At 37.6% G+C, this 20,228-nt stretch overlaps 1 protein-coding gene and 1 pseudogene across 1 annotated transcript; one reads left to right on the top strand and one right to left on the bottom strand.

The window, feature by feature from the left end:
- Positions 1–12,863: 12,863 nt before the first annotated feature.
- Positions 12,864–13,253, top strand: LOC146883190 (secreted RxLR effector protein 161 pseudogene; annotated as a pseudogene).
- A 3,891-nt stretch (positions 13,254–17,144) lies between these two features.
- Positions 17,145–19,525, bottom strand: LOC146883189 (uncharacterized). Its single transcript, XM_085667469.1, has 3 exons — positions 19,433–19,525; positions 19,127–19,345; positions 17,145–17,225 (listed from the first exon to the last, which is right to left on the bottom strand). Exons 1-3 carry the CDS (start codon positions 19,523–19,525, stop codon positions 17,145–17,147), a joined length of 393 nt encoding a protein of 130 aa, XP_085523595.1.
- Positions 19,526–20,228: the final 703 nt, after the last annotated feature.

Here is a 20,228-nt window from a genome sequence, read left to right as displayed (position 1 = left end):
GCTTAACCCCTATCCCGAGCCACAACTCAAGGGATACGTTTCGAGCCACAACTCAAGGAACACCAACAAGCCGACCTTTAAGATATCCTAGAAGCCTTGTAGATCATGCACACCAAAGGAAGCCAAACATTTTTGCCTTAGCAACATCGCCTGGCGCTACTCACGAGTCGCCAAGCGCACCATGCTTCCACACTGCCCAGTGGGGGACACGTGCCGCCAAGCGCCAAGCGCCAAGCGCCTCTGATGCTACTGTTTCAGCAAGTATCGTCTTGTGGGACAACCCTTATCGCCAAGCGCCACACGCTTCAATTCTCTATTGGTTTTATAGTTATCACCTGGCGGTCAAACACCACCGCTAGGCGCTACACAAGTACTTGCGTAGTACTGGTTTTATTTAAGCACCCAGAACAAAGTAAAATCAATCCTACTCTTATAATTATGCATATCCACAATCAATAATATAGGCTTCCAGAAATCAACATGACTCACATGCACAATCTCAATTTAGATGGCTTCATCATACGCATACACAAGTATCACCATATATCATATGCATCAATCCCCACATATTCATATATATATATATATATTCCACCCTTTAAATCTATGCTAGCATTCAATTCTAACTTATTAATAACGCATGCTCAAAAAAATATAAAGCAGCAACACTCTAACAAATTAAGCACATGATCTTTGCACCAATGCAAATTAATATTGACACACATGCATTCACCAATAAGCAATTCTCCACATGTGGCTGACCCAAAGGAACATTCAATTGATAGAGACTTACAACATAACCCAGTCATGCTTCATTAGAAGTTACTCGAAATTATCAAGAGCTTATTCATGTCTTTTAAAGACTCCAAAACCAGAAATAATGAGTAACATATATCTCTAGCTACTGAACTCCAAATCAAATCTCCACCGTTCAAAGTGAAGAACTACGTGTTATGGACCACCTGTCAAAATTTCACCTAAATTGGACGGTTAATGAACTAAAAAATGTAGTTTTATGAAAACTACGCAAACGAGAAAAACAATGGCACCTAGGGCCCAAAAATCATGAACCTGGCACTTGGTGGTACAAAACCAGCACCGCGCAGTTCCTGTTCCACGAAAATACGAAAAACAACTTTTTTCGTGAATCAGAACACCACGCATCTCTGGTATGGCGTCTGGTGGCCAATTGGGTCCCGCTAGGCGGTTCCTGCTGTTCTAAGAACCCAGAAATCCCCCTTGCACCTACGAACCTCAGTTTTTCCCAGTTTCCCCTTGCATGCAGATTTCCATCAATTCTCACGCAATCCCGCTTCCAATTATAATAATTTGTATCCTTAGCGCATCCATTAACAATCTTCCAAAACAATTTAAACACTAATTATTCTCGTAACATGCAAACCCAAGGCTATCAACCCTAAACTAACGTTCATAGCAATTGTATCAATTTTCGCCTCCAATCTCATGTAATTCAAATTCCACAAACATCCATCGATCGATTAACATTAAAAGAAGTTGTTTTCCTCAATCAACTCAACCCAAAACACCCAAAACATCCAAATCGAACCAAAATTGGTTCGCGTCGCCTAGCGAGTGTTTGTAACATCCCGACCGGATATTATGGGTTTAAAATATAATATATAATAAGAAAATAAAATCACATTTATTATAAATCCATTTCCCAAAAACGCAAAAAAAAATTCAAATAATTTATTTCATAATAAAGATAACTCTAAGTTCAAATCTTCTCAAAATTCAATAAAGTACCAAAACAGTCTCATAAAAGATTACATCTTCATTCCAAAACCATAAATCATAAAACTCTATAAAACTGTTCCCATGAGTTTTCCCCGCTCTGCTGCTAAGCCTCACCAGATCCACCTACAACATCATTTGCTCCCGTGTACCGCGTACACGATCATCACCAAACACAAGCAGATAGGGTGAGCTAACAAAATAAACATATATATATATATATATATATATATATATACATATATACCAATCACACAATCACACCAAAGGAATTCCATCCTTTGATATCATATCACATGGCCACCACCATATTATTCGTGTTCTACATCTTCCAATGAGTACCTCAAGGTGTCTTGCTGCCATACCTATCGGCCACAACCAATAGAGCACGTGCGAGAAACCATGCTACGGATCATACACCGTAACGCTAGGTGAAGTTCCCATATACGAACATAATTCGTAACGTCCCAAGACTACCAAACTCGTCAGTCAACTACTGAGGAAGGCAATCTATTTTGACCCATCCGTATTGGCCACAACCAGCACACTCACATCGCCAACACTCGCCAACCCAAGCTCAACTCAAGGGTTACTCGTGTTCATCCGCCATCCCGAGCTCAACTCGAGGGATGCCATTCCGAGTTCAACTCGAGAAATGCCACTTGCTTAACCCATATCCCGAGCTCAACTCAAGGGATACGTTCCGAGCTCAACTCAAGGAACACCAGCAACCCGACCTTTAAGATATCCTAGTTCTTCTAGATCATGCACATCATAGCAAGCATAACACCAATGTGTTGCAACAAAATCGCCTGGTGGGGGACACATACTGCCAGGCGCTGCCGCTTCTAGATCGCTTGGCGGGGGACACGTACCGCCAGGCGCTAAGCGCCTTAATCTTCACTGCCACTGCAACTATCGCCTGGCGGGACTTCCTCTACCACCAAGCGCCACGTGCCTTAGTATTTACTGAATCGCAAACTCCGCCTGGCGCACCCCTCCTTACCGCTAGGCGCCACCGTGATCCAGAACCCCCTATTTCTACGTTGTCGCTTGGCGGATCGATCACCACCGCTAGGCGCTACTCTAGTACTTGCGCAGTACTGGTTTTAGTTTAGGTTCAAACACACTTCACACTGGTTGCTCTCATTTGCTCTCATTCTAGAGTACCTTTAATGAAAAGCATTGCCATCTATAATGTTCCAGGCCTTATAGCACCTCACATGTCCATTCATCCCCTAGTCATATAGACCATCCCAAGCATGCTCAAATAAAATATAAGCAGCAACACTCTAACAATTTTAAGCACATGATCTGATGCACCAATGCAATTTAATATTGACACCCATGCCTTCACCAAACTAATTCTCCACATGTGACTAACAAATTGATAGAGACTTACCACAGAACCCAATCATGTTTCATTAAAAGTTACTAGGAATTATCAAGAGGTTTTTCGTGCATTTTAAAGATTCCCAAATTAGCAATATTGAGTAATGTATATCTCTAGCTATTGACCTCCAAATCAAATCTCCACCGTGCAAAGTGAAGAACCACATGTTATGGACCACCTGTCAAAATTTCATCTTAATCGGACAGTTAACGAATCGGGATATGCAGTTTTACTAAAACTGCATAAACCAGAAAAATGGTGACGCCTAGCGCCCAAAAGTGAGGAAGGTGGCGCCTGGCGGGACTAAACTACCGCCTGGCGATTCCTGTTGCGTGAAAAGTACGAAAAACAACATTTTTTGTGAATTAGAACACCGTGCAACTCTGGTATGGTGCCTGGCAGCCAATTGGGTGCCGTCAGGCGGTTCCTGCACCTGCGAACCTTACCCCCTTCACTACAACTTTGATTTCCATCAATTTATGACTCCATAGGATACGATCCCAGTTATTAGGATTACGGTTCATCCCTAACATTTCCCATCAACCCTAAGATAATATTCCTATTGTTTCATCCAATTTAGCCATCAATTAAATGAATTTCAATGATGTTTGACATCTAATCACCCCTTAACCATTAAAATTAGCTTTCCCTCTGATTAAAGTCATCCCACAACACTCAGAACACCAAAATTGAACCAAAATTTGGTTCGTGCCGCTTGGCGGTTCAAACACCTCCACCAGGCTCTTCATCAAAGAACCCATAAATGGGTTACAGGTTTGCATCGCCTGGCGGTACAGGCTTCACCCCCAGGCGGTTCCTCAAAGGAACCCAGAAACACACCAGGCGGTTTCTGGAAATTTTCCAAAAATTCGAATTTTAACAAACAACAGAGGTTCATGGAAATCAAACACATGCATATATCATACAATTCATGCATTAGCATAAAATTTAACGTTAATAACTCCCCTAACCTGGTTTCCTTAGTTTATTTTGAAATTGTTTTCAGTTCCCCCTTGATCACCAATGCTCTTCCTCTGACTTTATCTCACTTAGGCTGCCTTCACGTGGTTGCTAGGGTTCCCAACCCTTTTCCTCTTTGCCAGAAATAAGTTTAGCAAAAAGAAAGCTTAGTTTGAGTTAACCAAGGTTCAAACCCCTAACCATGCCCATGTCAAACCAATGCACAACCATTTAACCAATTCATTTTTCGTGATGATTAATATAATTCTATGATTATATTATCACTCAACATGATCAAGCATATTATTAAAAATAATAATAATTAAAGAACACATAAATAGCATACATAGGACTTGAACCCAAGTCCTCTCATATAATAAAGTACTCTCAACCACTTAAGCTAGTACTTTTCCACTTCATACATGCCAGTATTAAATGCCATAAAGGCTCGCACCACCCGCCTTTATTAATTAATTAATTAGTTAATTAATTAAATTCCACGAGTCTTACAGTGTTCATCACTGTAACATCCCTAGGGAATATTACTTAAAAATAAATATTAAAATAAATAAATTCATTAAATGATCATCTCGTTAAAAATCCCAACGCGGGAAAACTTTTAAATTAACCCGATAGCGCGCCAAAATTTATAACTGAATCCAAAACTGATTACAAGTTCCAAAATTGTATTTAAAACATGAATTACAATTCATCATAAACCCTAGCACTACTCCCATGCTAGCCCTCACTCCGCCATCTGAGCATCCTCAGCACCACCTGTATCAACATCTGCTCCCGTGTAACGAATTACACGATCATCGCCACACACAAACAAAAAGGGTGAGCTGAGAAAATAAAATAACAAGCATGTATCACAGAATATATCATTCACCCATCTTAATCATCATCTATGAATCTTGGCCAAGACCCTAACCCCAAGACTTAACAGTCTTCAATTCATACAATTGGTTAGCCTTGGACTCGGGAATCTGATGCTCACACGAACCTGCCCGCTCGTGGTCCTGCCTCTACGAACCTCCCCGCTCGTAGTCCTGCTCTACGGACCTACCCGCCCGTAGTCCAACACATGTGATCCACCAGCCCCCGTACCTCCCCGCACGTGGCATCTCTCAATGTGAGCACGGAACATACGAACCTCCCCGCTCGTATCCCCACGTGAGAGTAACTTGATATGAACCTCCCCGCTTATATCATCACATGTCACCATCCATGAACCTACCCGCTCATGGCACAGCATCTCCCGATCCAAGCAAAGCATCATTGTCAGATAAAACATCACACCAAATTGCAAAGGATAACAGCGTTTCCGCCTGGCCCGGCCCACATGCCGCCAGGCGAAATTGCTCCAGACCGCCTGGCGGTATTCACTCACCGCCAGGCGCCAGCGCCCTCCAAACCTCACTGGTTTCTCGCCACCGCCTGGCGGAGCACACCGTGCCGCCAGGCGCCTGCTCAGTGCAACCCTCCCACGCCAAGGCTATCGCCTGACGGTGTTCAATGGACCGCCAGGCGCCATACCAGTAGCTCCCTGCTACTGGTTTTGGCACCCAATGTGGTTAATTATGCAACTCCAGAATGCTTTAGAAAACATTGTACACTTGTTCTATCAGAGTTATTGATTTCCAACACTCTCCCCTCCCAAGTATAGCTCTTGTACCTAATATCGAGAAGTTTAGGCACTCTCTCGTTACTCCCTCACGGTCAACCACTACTGTAGTAACAACACACTCCATTCTCTATCACAAGCACTCAGTTCAAAAACATTATCAACCCTCTTATTATCATACTTATCTCACGCTGTACTGCCACGCATCTTATTCCACTTAACATTACATAATCACATGACTTACATCTGAGCTCACAAGTTTCCAAAACACATAAAACCCACAACACACCATCAAGAATATTTAACAACAATTATACAGAATTCTAAGCTTTCAACTCTTGATCCATTGACTAATGTTATCCGATTCCCACTTTTAAATAACTTAACTCTCAACAACCCATCTCATGAACATACTATCAACTACTCCCCACTCCCATGCTCTCTTAACTAAGCATATTAATCCTTACTGTGTCCTCCTTCAATTACCTATATCTTTCTCAGCCTCTCCTCTCACGACCACTTGAAAACCACACGCATCACGCCACTGCCCCCGTCATCGCCTGGCGGCAAGCTAGACGCCGCCAGGCGGCATACCAGAACCCAAGGAAATATCCAGGTTGCTGCGCCTGCCACGAGCCAAGTTGGCCAGAATCCGTCTTATGCTACCCAGACAATGTCACACATAAATCATACTTAATTTTACTGACCCAGTTTCCATCATCGTATTGTCCTCAAATTCGTACTCACCATGAACCCTAATACCACAACTCGTTTTCTACCATTCCCATAGCCCCACTCCATTCATATTAATATATAAAGGTATTCTCATACACCATTAGACCGTAATTCTAATCAGTCCATACATTCAATACATAAAATCATAATCAGAAGCCTCAATTACCCTGCACAGAACGCAAATCAACAGCAAGCGCAAATACCGACGCGCCGCCTGGCGGATATTCATCCCTGCCAGGCGGTTTAAGCAACCAGAACTCAAAACTACACACAGACAGATGAACCGCCTGGCGGCTCATGCATGCCCGCCAGGCGGTTTCTGGGCAGAACCCAGAAATCACGAAAAACAACGCATTCCAGTCAGATAATCCATGCAATTACGATCGTACAAGGTACAACAGAGTGTATACTATTAATAGCAAGCAAAAGAACTCCCCTTACCTCTGATCCTCGCTCCAAACACGGATTGGATATGACTTCTAGTTCCACCACCACTCTTTTCCTTTTCTTGCACTCTCACAATGGCCTGCACTCCGTTCCTTGCCCCCCACCGTGACAATGACCTCTGAAACCTTCTCCCAGACCTTCCCGCTCAACCCTCAGTCTCTGCCCTCTAATCCCTTTTCCTCTCTCACTATTACTCTCTCTTAATTACCCTTTTAGTGCCTTACCCGAATTTTAATAAAAAAAATCACACTTAAGGCTAGACCAAGGTTTAATTATCCCCTTGTTTTCCAGCCCTTAGGTTACCCTCCATTGGCTGCTAGGTTTCTAACCTTTCACATTCATGCACAAGGAATTTTTGGCAAAAAGAAAAGTAAGTTAGTTCTCAACATGGTTTGAACCCACACTCATGCACATACCAAACCAAAGCCCAAACCACTCAACCAACACATGTTTCATGCTAAATCCTACCATTTTAAGAGTTTAACATGGTCCATACGAGTTCAATATATAATCACACAAAAACACATAATTTAAATAACATCCAAGTGGCACACATAGGACTCGAACCCAAGTCCTCACACACAATAAAGTACTCTCAACCACTTGAGCTAGTACTTTTCCACGTCATAGTTCTCCACATTTATTACTTTGAATATTCTCATTACCCGTCCTAATTAAATAATTAATTAAATAACTATTTAATTTTCCCGGATCTTACAATCACCGCCAGACAATTCATAAAAAAACTCAAAAATCTGGGTGGTCAATATGCGTTGCTTGGCGGCCAGGGTGCTACCGCTAGGCGGTTCCCTTGTAGGAACCCAAAATGGCTTAAAAACGAGATGAGTCGCCTGGCGGGCAATGATCTATCGCCAGGTGTTCACAACCATGCTTGTATGCAAAATAATTAAATAATAAAAATAATCCACAAATGGCATTCACAAGACTCGAACCCAAGTCCTCCTCACACCATCAACATGTTTTACCACTGAAGCTACCATTGTTCATTGTCTTTTCTCTTCACATTAAATAGCTTAGAGATTCTCGCTGTCGCATTTATTAAATAAATACTTATTAATTTATTTATTTTTTCCAGGTCTTACATGCCTGATGATGATGAGATACACCATGGAGAAGTCTATTCAACAGAGCATTCTAGATAATGACAATGTTAAGGATTTTATGAGATCGGTTGGTGAGATGTTTAAGACTTTTGACAAAGCTCAAAAGGGTCAGTATCTATCACTTGTTGAAAAGACCAAATATGATGGTGTCAGTGGTGTTCGTGAGCATATGATGAAGTTTGTGCACTATTATAACAAACTCAAATCTCTAAAGGTAGATCTTGGTGATAGTTACTTGATTTGGTAGGTTATGGAATCTCTTCCTTCTCAGTTTGATATGTTGAAGACTTCTTACAACACTCAGAAGGAGGAATGGACAATTGATGAGATGATAATTATTATTTCTCAAGAGAAAGCATCAATTAAAAAGACTGAGTCTTATAGTATGCAGTTAACAGCTACTACTTCTAGCACTAAACATGTGAAAAAGGGATTCAAAGGCAAATCTCATTATGAAAAGGGGAACATAAGGAAAGCATCAGTGGTTTTAGAGCCTAAGAAGAAGTACTTCAAGGCAAATTATGCCTATTGTGAGAAATTTGGGCACAAGCTAGTTGACTGTTATATTCTTGAAAAGAAGAATGTTGATAAGGAAGGTATACTCCTATATGCTCTAGCTTGTTTTGAATCTAATGTTATTGATGTTCCTCCCAATTCTTGGTGGTTAGACGCGGGTGCCACTATTCATGTTGTGAATTCTTTACAAGGGTTCTCAAGCCTGAGAAAACCAAGTGATGTCGAGTCTAAGATTATCATGGGAGATGGAGCTAGAGCACCAATTGAAGACATAAGAGTAGTTTCTTGAAATACGTTTTTTATGTACCTTCTATGAGAAGGAATTTGGTAATGGTAAACTTGTTGTTTATTTCAATTCAATTACTGTTGGCTTAGGAGTTTTATATGATGGGCTTTACATGCTGAATCTGAATGACATGTCTGTTAATTCTGTTATTGGACATAAGCATAGTAGAGTTGATGAAAATTCCTCTATGTTGTGGCATAGACATCTAGGACATATTTCTAGACCTCAGATTAAGAGGTTTATTAAAGAAGGTTTCTGCATGATCTAGATTTTTCTGATTTTCATACTTGTGTTGATTGCATTAAGGGCAAGCTTACCGCAAAAGTAAGAAATACAAGGGTGACAATGCGTTGGAGCTTATTCATACTTATATATGGGGAGCTATCACACCCACTTCCATGTGGGGATATAGGTACTTTATCACGTTTGTAGACGATTATTCCCGATTTGGATGGATAGATCTCCTACAAGAAAAAATCAAGTTCCTTGGATGCTTTTAAGTCTTCCAAAGCTACTATTGAGTTGAAAACAAGAAAGAAGATAAAATGTGTAAGGTTTGACAAAGGTGGAGAGTATTATGACAGATATGATGAGACTGGAAGAAATCCTGGACGTTTCGCTAGATTTCTTGATCAATGTAGTATTAAAGCTCAGTATACTATACCTGGTACTCCTCAGCAAACTGGAGTTGCAGAAAAGAGGAATCACACTCTTTTAGAGATGGTGAGATGCATGTTGAGTCATTCCTCTTTATCAGATTTCCTTTGGGGAGACGCTTTAAGGACTGCTATGTATATTCTTAATAAAGTACCTAGCAAATCTGTTTCAAAGACTCCTTATGAACTCATGTCTGGGAAGAAGCCAAGTTTGAGACATTTCCATGTGTGGGGTTGTAAGGCGGAGGTGAGGCCTTATAATCCTTACTTAAAAAAACTTGATCTTCAGACTGTCAGCAAGTTCTTCATTGGTTATTGTGTGGCTTCTCGTGGTAGCAGGTTTTACTGTCCTTGAGATTGCAAATTTTTTTTTTCTTTTTAACTATTATTTATTTATTTATATTATTTTCTATATTATACTAAAAAGATTTGAAACATAATTCTACAATAACATATCACATAACTAAAATATTCACATATACATCTATTTACAATATTGTATGCATCTTATATCCACACCATTGAGTACATCTTATATTTCCTACACTAGAAGAGGGAGGAGTGTTATTTATTTATAGTTTCCCCTCATATATTGGCTTTTAAACATGTGGAGGGAAAAGGTTATGGATAGGGTTCACTTAGACTGTTGGGGGTAAATAGAAGGTAACTCCGATTTGTCCTTCTATGACAATCGGCGCATTGGGAGTAGAGAGAAAAGTAATAGTAGAATTTCATGTTCCCTGAAATGTCACATAATTATTCACTGCATTGGTTTGCCATGGATTCCCCTGAAAAACAACCACAATGTCGGTGAAGAAGGGATCAAGCATGTTGGGAGCAGTCATCTATGATATAGTTATAAAATTTTGTTTTTCACACACAATCATAAAGTAGGAAAGTGAGACAAATATCACATAAAAAAATATACAACATATCATAATAAGATAAAATGAAATGAAAATTCTCCCAAATCCATTTAATTGAATTTTTTCATACTTTATATAGATATTGATTAATTTTGTAGTGACTAGTCAGGATAAATGAGCTCATGGCCAACTAACTCGTTTAAATCCCCAAGGTCATACCTCCAACTACAATAATTAAATCTTTATTTATCATAAATTTTATTTCAATATTAAACCATATAATTATATAAATAAATAAATAAATAGGATCAATCAATAATTAAAATAAGTATAAATAAATAAAAAGGAGCAGTACGTAACTAGAGATAAATATAAATAAGTAAATGAGAGTAAATATAAATTGAATAAATAGGACTATTGCATAATTGGAGATGAATATAAATAAATAGGAACGGAAACTAAATATAAATTAGAATGAGGTTAGGGACACCTCACTTAAAGGTAAATATAGAAATAAGAATAATTATGAAGAGATGGGAAAAATAAAAGTCAAAAGATAGAATGATAAATGTCTCATCCCCTTACCTTAGTTATTATGGAAAATGAACCATGGTAAATGCACCAAGGTGATATGTAATTTTTTTTCCTTTGCTACAACGCTCTCACTCTCTTTTATCTTTTTCTCTTCTCTTTCTTTCTTTTTTTTTTTCACTGCACCTCGACCCCTGTCTCTTCTCCACTTCCTGCCTTCCAACATCTTTTTTTTTGGCTATTTATAGTGGTGGAGTCATGATGGCTATTAGTTTCAATTAAACTAATTATTAATGGTATAGTTCCTTGTTAAGTTACTTATAGATTATTTTTAGAAGATCTTCTCATCACCTCACTAGTTTATCTCTGACATCATATGTTCTGTTTATCATTTTTTTATTATTATTATTGTTTTGAATAATGATGGTTTAGATGTATCTAAGTACACCATCCATATTGTTATAATTAATATAGTTATCCGTTAAGATTTCACCATTAATATTATTTATTATTATATATATATATATATATGTTTTATAGTTATTTTATATTATTATTATTATTAGTTTATTTAATGATTAACTAACCCCATATATATATATATATATATCATAACGCATAGTCATTTATATATATATATATATATATATATATATATATGAAATTTTTATATTTTATATTTAATAAAATTATTATAATTATTTAACCATTTTTTTATCCTATAAATTTTTATAATCTTATATTTATATATCTATAGTTTATTCGATTAGATACAACATACATAAAAAAATGTATTAAAATTTTTTTTTAGGTGTTAGCATACTGAAAACATTGTGGTATAAATTTTTAGATGTTGCAGTCCTTCTCACTCAATGCAGGTTATTGAGTTTGATTGTGCGGTATTCTTTGAGGATGTTTTGGACAATGGGAGCAATACACCTCAACCAATCACTCTTAGAGAAGATCGTGTTGTTATTCTTGTGCCATCCATTTATCTTTTTGTAGATAATGTGATTCCAGTTGTCCGTGATGAAAATGAATTTGTTCCAGATCTTGTGGATGCCACATCACTTGAAGTTTCTTTGAGGTGATCTCAAAGAGTACGCAGGTCTTCTATCCTTGATGATTATCTTGTGTATCTTCAAGAGCATGAATATGATCTAAATAATGTTCATGATCCTACTTCTTTTGAAGAGGTTATCTCTAGTTCTCATGGTGATGATTGGTTAAATGCTATGCATGATGAGTTAGCTTCTATGGCTCATAATGATGTTTGGGATCTTGTGGATTGGCCACTAGGTTGTAAACCAGTTGAGTGTAAATGGGTCTTCAAGACTAAGCGTAGTCCAGATGGAAAAGTTGAGAGATATAAAGTCAGACTTGTAGCAAAATGCTGTACTCAGAGGGATGACATTGATTATAAGGATACTTTCTCACCGGTCTCTACTAAGGATGCTTTTGTTGTTGTTATGGCTTTAGTAGCTCATTTTGATTTGGAGCTTCATCAAATGGATGTCAAAACAACTTTTCTCAACGGAGATTTATTTGAAGAAGTGTATATCGTTCAACCTAATGGATTTGCTAAAAAAGGTAATGAGCATTTGGTTTGTAGGTTGAAAAAGTCTATGTATGGACTAAGACAAGCTTCTAGGAAATGGTATTTGAAATTTGATCAGGTGGTCACTTCTTTTGGCTTCAAGGAAAATGCCTCAGATCAATGCATTTACTTGAAGAAAAATGGGAGCCTTTTCATCATTCTTGTCTTATATGTTGATGATATTCTTCTTGCTAGTAGCATTGTTGAACTTTTGACTGAGACAAAATTTATGTTAAATAGCCACTTTGATATGAAGGATCTTGGTGATGCTTCTGTTGTTCTAGGCATTCAGATCTCTTGTGACAGGTCACGTGGCATTCTTGGATAGTCTCAAAGAGAAAACATTGATAAAGTCCTCAAGAGGTTTAACATGCATTCTTGCTCCTCATGTGCAACACCTGTTCAAAAAGGTGACAAACTCTCTAAATCTCAGTGTCCTCAAAATGATAATGATAGAGTTGAAATGAAAAAAATCCCATATGCTTCCGTTGTTGGTAGTTTAATGTATGCTCAAGTTTGTACTCATCCTGATATTGCTTTTGCTGTTAATGCTTTAGGGAGATACTTAAGTGATCCAGGTTTGGATCATTGGAAAGATGTTAAAAAGGTCTTTAGATATTTGCAGGGAACTAAGGATCATATGTTGACCTTTGAGAAGTCTGATCAACTTCAAGTCATTGGTTATTCTGATTCTGATTTTGCTGGTTGCCCTGATGACTGGAAATCTACATCCGGCTTTATTTTTATGATGGCAGGATGAGCCATTTCTTGGAAGAGTGTTAAAAAAACTCTTACAGCTACTTCCACTATGAAGGCAGAGTATGTTGCTTGTTATGAAGCTACTTGTCAAGCTATGTACCTTAAAAATTTGATTTATGGCTTTCAAATTATTGAAAGTATTTCTAGGCCATTTGTGATATGTTGTGACAACATTGCTATCGTACATTTATCTCAAAACAACAGAAGTTCTACTCGCTCAAAACATTTTGATATAAAATTTCTGTTTGTTGGAGAGAAAGTTTTGGATTATCAAACTTGGATTGAGCATACTACTACAGAAAATATGTTAGTAGACTCACTAACTAAAGGCTTATCTATTGGAGTTTTTCAAAATCATGTAACTCATATGGGTGTGGTTAATTCTTTTGATGTATTGGGTTAGTGGGAGTTTGACATTTACACTTTATATTATTATTATGGTTTTCATGAGATGTAAATTTGTCAATTTCGTTATGTCTCTTTCTCTTTCTGCATATAGAATTTATGAACCATTTTGGGATCACATATTTATTATGTTTGTTTTTATTTTATATATTATCCATTATTTAAGAAATCTAAGCATATTGTAAGTATCTCTATCGAATATTATCTTTGTGATTCATGTTTATATTTCTTAATTGGTATTTGTACTTATGTTGCAATTGATATAATTAATTTATGGGTTAAATATGTTTTTGGTCCCTTAACTTTCAGTGAAAATTGGAATTAGTCCCTCTCGAAAACCTTGACCCAATTTAGTCCTCCAACTTTACAAATGTTTGGATTTAGTCCTTTTAACAAAATTTTGTTAAGTTTATTTGACATTTCAAACGTATTTCAAGACAGTTTCTTAGCTAACATTTTAGCGAAAATGTGTCAAGCGGGGTAAACAACTCAAATGCTCTCATGAAATGTGTTTAAAACGTTAAATAAACTTTAAAAAAATTGGTTAAAAGGACTAAATTAGGCCAAAGTTTCGAAGATGGACTAAATTCAATTTTCATTTAAAGTTAAGGGACCAAAAACATTTTAACCCTTATTTATTAATGTTAAGTGGGAGAATGTTATATTTTATATAATTTTATTATATAAAATTATTATTCTCTATTTTCTTATTATTATGGATTAACATTAATCAATATATTAAATTATTTGTTTATATTAATTATATTGCACATAATTTATTATTGTATGGGTAATATATAATTTTGGGTTTCTGATGAACGATCTGTGATTGGTTGGATTGTTTAGTAAACAGTCTCTAATGTTTGATGGGCTTGAATAATCAAATACTTATTTGCGAGGTCTCTGGTCTTTGCTGATATGATATAAAACTGATACCCCATTAGTCAGTTTTAAGAGTAACAACTTAAAACACTCTTACGTTTAAGCAGTGGCGGAGCACTGTTGGTGCAGGGAGGGGCCATGGCCCCCCCAAAGTTTTAATTTTTTTTTATATTATATATATTTTAATTTTTTTATATTATAGATATTAAAAAATATATTATAATTAAATCAAATATTTTATTTCTTTTGTAAACATAATAATTAATGTTAATAAATAATAAAATATAAAATTAAACATAATAAAAAATAAAGAATAAAAAGATTTATCAAGATATTTTTTATTTTTTTATTTATTATGGTTTGAGTTTCTCACAAATTGTTCTCATATTCCATTCTCACATGTTTTTTCTTGTTTTTGAAGAGAAAAATATCTATTATTTTTGCTCTTATTTATCCTCTGTCCTCTTCCTTCCATTCTCATGGAAGTAAAGAAGAAGGTAATTCTTTGGTCTCAATTGATAGTGAAATATTAGTTTAATAATTTATTTAATGATCCTCTTTTATATTAATTGTTTATTTCATGAATATAGAAAAAAAAATATTGTACTGTGTGTTTTTTTTATAACCGAATCTTAATTGTGGTTCCATTATATGTCTTGAGTTTCTCAACTATTTTCTTTTGTTTTTGAAGAGAAAAAGATTTATCATTTTTGCTCTTATATCTCCTATGTTCTCTTCCATACTCGAGGGAAAAAAAGAAGGTAATTCTTTGGTCTCAATTGATAGGGAAATATTAGTGTAATAATTTAATTAATGAGTATGTTTTATATTAATTTTTTATTTTATGAACATGGAAGAAAAAATATTATACTGTGTGTTTTTTTTTATAACTGAATTTTAGTTGTTGTTCCATTATATGTCTTGAGTTTCTCACAAATTGTTCTTACCTATCTTCTTTTGTTTCTGAAGAGAAAAAGATCTATTATTTTTGCTCTCATCTTTCAGCGGTTTTCTTCCATTCTTGAAGAAATAAAGAAGAAGGTAATTCTCTTTTGTCTCACTTGATAGTAAAATATTAGTTTAATCAGCTTCTTGTATATTAGTTTTTTATTTTATGAAAATAGAAAAAAAATATTGTACTTTGTGTTTTTTATAACTGGATTTTAAGTGTGGTTTGATTATTGTTGAATTTTCTTTTGACAATTTTTTAGATATGTGTGCTTTCTTTTTTAGTTGTTGTTATACTAAAATATGTATTTAATTTTATTTTATTAGTGACAATAATTAAATATATAAATTTTTGATGTATTATTTTGACTCCCCCAACAATTCTCGTCAAGATCCGTCACTTCGTTTAAGAATACCTATCAGAAAGTGAAAGAAGTATCTCATACTACGTGCTTCTACGGATCCTTCATTAATTTCGAGTACACAATCCTCTTTAAACTTTTGCATGAATATATTATATTATTTTATTTCTATCATTTAATTGATAAGTAATTCAAAAGTCAAATAAAATAAAAATATCAATCCTTTCAAGATTTGAAAGGGTTTTTAGATTGAAATGTAGTGACTGATTATAAGATTTATCTCAAAACAAACCTTTTTCTTTTCTAAAAAACATCCATATTTACAATCTCAATTAAATTAATTCATTATGATATCATTGAGTTTACCAAATTAGATCTTGGAATAAAAGTAAAATCGTGGATTGATTCAATCACTGAGTCTTCACAATTTGTTATATATAAACTCTGATCTTCACAAAGTTGACGTATGATTCAACTCTTTACTTTTAAAGATTCTTAATTTGGATTTTTCTGACACAATAATAAACTTCTCGTACCGCGACACAAACATTGCATTTGAGAATTCTTTCCAAATGAAAAAAAAATGGTATTTTCAATATGGAAGTTATTTTATCTTTAAAAGAAATATCAGTTTGATTTTCGTTTCTTATGAAAAATAATTTCATATTTTATCTTGTTATGATTTTTGTGAAACAATTTTTTTCCGCCTTTTGTCCTTTTAAGCAAAATCGATTCAAAATAAATATAGCCATATTTTAGAGGAAAAATATGTATTTTATAAGTTTTATAACTCTTTTAGTAGTTTTTCAAAATTAATATTTACACATGTATTTTATAATATTTTTCTTTCAACCAATAAAGTGTTACTTTAAAGTTCGGCAAACGAAATGAATATCCCATCCATTCTGGTTTACTATTCACTTAATAAAATTTCATCTAATTCTCTTTAAATTAATATTTAATGTTCTGGAATGCAAAATGATTATTTATGCTTGTGTTTCAGATTGGTAGTACTTGTTTGCACTTTATATCTTGAATTGTTGTTTTCAAATTTTAATAGTTATTGGAGAATTAAAGTAAAAGTTGATGGGCCCGTATATCTGTAACACCCCATTTAATTAAGTACACGAAATTAAAGGAATGTCACGATAAAGATAACATAAAAACACGGCCTGGGATCAACTCCTTACAACCCATGGCACACCACGATGCCCAAAAGAAACTAGAGGAAAAGTTAATCAGAGTGCATAAAAACCAAGGACGAACAGATACATGGGTCGCAACCCTAAATGAACTCATGCAGAATTAACAACTAGTCCACGCAGACTATGCAGCAGAATCTCTACTTCCTTGCTGACCTCTGGAACCTCGCCCATCTGCTCACATCAATTAAATTGATGATCATCACAAGAAGAACAACCACATACAATACAACCATACAAACAAACGGGTAAGCTAGAGCCAACACATATTCATCACACAGTCAAGTACACTATCATCATCCCATATCCATATAACAACCAAGCATGTTATGACTCTTCATTCAATACACTACGACTCGACTCGACTCATCCGGATACGTATAACTTAGTCGGATTCAGCGGATGCTTGCATTTGTAGTGGATACCCCTGCTCGACCCTGAGCTGCTCATCTCCGAGCTATGTGTTACAAGTATTACGATGAATCAAATCTCCCTCACCACAAGGTTAGCCCTTAATGAATTTCAGGCCTCCTACTACTCTCACCACAGGAGTCAGTCCGCTCTAAGTGAGACTAACTGGCTCCTTAGAGTGTCAGGATGCAACCTTAACTTGAATCCTTACCTAGTTATACAGATGGGGCACCACCATGGGCACCCACTAACAGGGGCCATGGAATTACGTCTCGACCACTGAAGCACGACCTCGGAGGTCTCACCTAGAGACCCCAAGGAATTTACACGCTGACACAGACCAACATTCATAACTCAGCAATAAGAGAACATTAAATCATATTTACATTTCCATACCAACCCCTAAGATTAATTCCTCATACACATCATATTTCGAATCCATACCTCTGGTCATCACCACCCCATGAATCTAGGGCCTCATCTCATATCAATAACGTGTCCCTTTAGTTCCAAACCACTCATTCATTTCACATGCCGAGATCATACCCAACCCATCATACGCAATTCATAATTCATGCCAAGTACACATAATATTCCATTATATACATGTTTCTCATTATACAATTCACAACTAAACCAATATCAATCATCCAAGAATAAACAAGCACCCAAACAGCGTACTGCCTCGCCCAACCCCTCGCTCAGGCTGAAGGGTTTTGCTCAGGCGAGACGTGCTCGCTCAGGCGAGCCCCCCCTCCGCCTAGGCGAGGGTTCGATGGAGCACCCAGGGAATATCACGGGATCTCGCTTAGGCGAGACCTCTCTCGCTTGGGCGAGGTGTTCACTCGCTCAAAAGTTCGAACGGGTCGCCTGGGCGACCTTTCACGCAATGGGGTTTGGGCGAGCCTTCGTCAGACTTGCCTAGGCGAATCCGACTTGCCTGGGCGAGATTACCAGTTCTCGCCCTAGTTTCTCCTGCAACAGATGTACATTCCGATCCAAACAACCATACAGGGTATTCCACGCACCAAAAACAATGATTTCACCGTACAACATCAAGCAAACTCAAGAATAGACCAAAAATCAACTTAAACCTGAAACCCTAACTTCCCGTACCTAGAAAAGGGCTAAGAGCGAGGTGCGTCTCCAACAGCGGAATGCGAAGCTCCAGCGGCAGATTACTGAGCTGTGGAACAGATGCGGAAGAGCATATGTAAGCCTACGACGAACCCCTACTGGAAGTACAAACATAAAGGCGGAAGGAAAGCAAGACCTGAGGTGTAGAGCACTTACATGAGGCTAGGAAACGCAACTGAGCTCACTGGTTCAGGGTTAGGAGTAAACCCTAGCAGAGGAAAAACAACAGCCGCTCTAAGGATTGTGAAAGTTCTGTGTTACCAAAATGAGCACAAGGTTAGGGTTGGTAGGTTAGGTCTGACCCTTCCTCTTTGGGCCAGCCTTTAAGCCCATAAGATTGGGGCAGCCCTTAAAAGGAAGCAGGAATAAAAAGGGGCCTTACATTCTCCCCAACAAGAAAATTTTCGACCTCGAAAATAAAGACTCACCAGGTAAAATAGGTGTGGATGTGATTTTCTCATGTCCTCCTCCAACTCCCAAGTCGAGTCACCCGTCCTCCGATCCCAGATGACTTTGACAAGACTAACGGTCTTTCCTCGATGTTCGTTAGCCTTACTATCCTCAAGAGTGATGGATGGTACTTCCACGGTGAGGTCTTCCCTGATCTGTATATCTTCGGTCTCTAGCACATGAGCGGGGTCAAACACATACTTCCTCAGCTGCGAGACGTGGAACACTGGGTGAAGGTTTGCCAAATGCGGGAGTAAAGCTATCTCGTAGGCCACCGGTCCAATCCTCCTCATGATCTGATACGGGCCAAGGAATTTGGGCGAAAGCTTCCTTGAGCGGAGAGCCCTTCCCACGCCCGTGGTTCGGGTCACCCTTAAGAATACATGATCGCCAGCTGCGAACTCCAAGGGTCTCCTCCTACGATCTGCATAGGCCTTCTGTCTACTCTGAGAAGCCAGCATCCTATCCCTCACCATTCTCACCTTCTCGGTGGTCTGCTCTAACAACTCTGGTCCAACCAACACTGCCTCTCCATCCTGATACCAACAAAGAGGAGTCCTACACCTCCTGCCATAAAGTGCCTCGTATGGCGCCATGCCAATGCTCACATGAAAACTGTTGTTGTAGGTGAACTCAATCAAAGGCAATACCTCATCCCAAGCTCCCAAGTGGTCTAGTACGCATGTCCTCAACAAATCCTCTAATGACTGGATCGTCCTCTCAGACTGGCCATCGGTCTGAGGGTGATAAGCCGAGCTCATGGTGAGCTTGCTACCCATAGCACTCTGTAACGTCTGCCAGAATTGGGATGTGAACCGCGGGTCTATGTCGGAAACTATGCTCGAGGGCACCCCATGAAGCCTGACTATCTCCTTAATGTATAACTGGGCCAGCTTGGCCATAAACATTCTCAAGTTCATCGCCAAGAAGTGTGCACTCTTAGTCAGTCGATCTACTATCACCCAGATGGTGTCATGTCCTCTGAAAGTTCATGGCAAATGGGTTACAAAGTCCATCGAGATACTGTCCCATTTCCACACTGGTACCTCTAACGACTGTAGAATGCCCCTGGGTCTCTGATGTTCCACCTTCGCCTTCTGACAAGTCAGACAGGCGGATACAAACTGAGCCACATCCTTCTTCATCCCTTGCCACCAGAAAGTTTCCTTGAGGTCCTGG

The sequence above is a fragment of the Vigna unguiculata genome, chromosome 10 (genome assembly GCF_037176805.1).
Source record: "Vigna unguiculata cultivar grain cowpea cultivar isolate G323 ecotype 2 chromosome 10, ASM3717680v1, whole genome shotgun sequence".
Classification (NCBI taxonomy): domain Eukaryota; kingdom Viridiplantae; phylum Streptophyta; class Magnoliopsida; order Fabales; family Fabaceae; genus Vigna; species Vigna unguiculata.
This window is presented reverse-complemented; position numbering and strand designations above follow the sequence as displayed.

Bases quoted from the DNA above. Each gene is read 5' to 3' on its own strand.
- LOC146883189 (XM_085667469.1), bottom strand. From the start codon at position 19,525: ATGGTGAGGGATAGGATGCTGGCTTCTCAGAGTAGACAGAAGGCCTAT. The intron at 19,346-19,432 runs GTATTCTTAAGG...GGCCCGTATCAG, and splicing joins AGTTCGCAGCTGGCGATCAT to ATCATGAGGAGGATTGGACC. The intron at 17,226-19,126 runs GTTAGTCTTGTC...TGATGTGAGCAG, and splicing joins ACGAACATCGAGGAAAGACC to ATGGGCGAGGTTCCAGAGGT.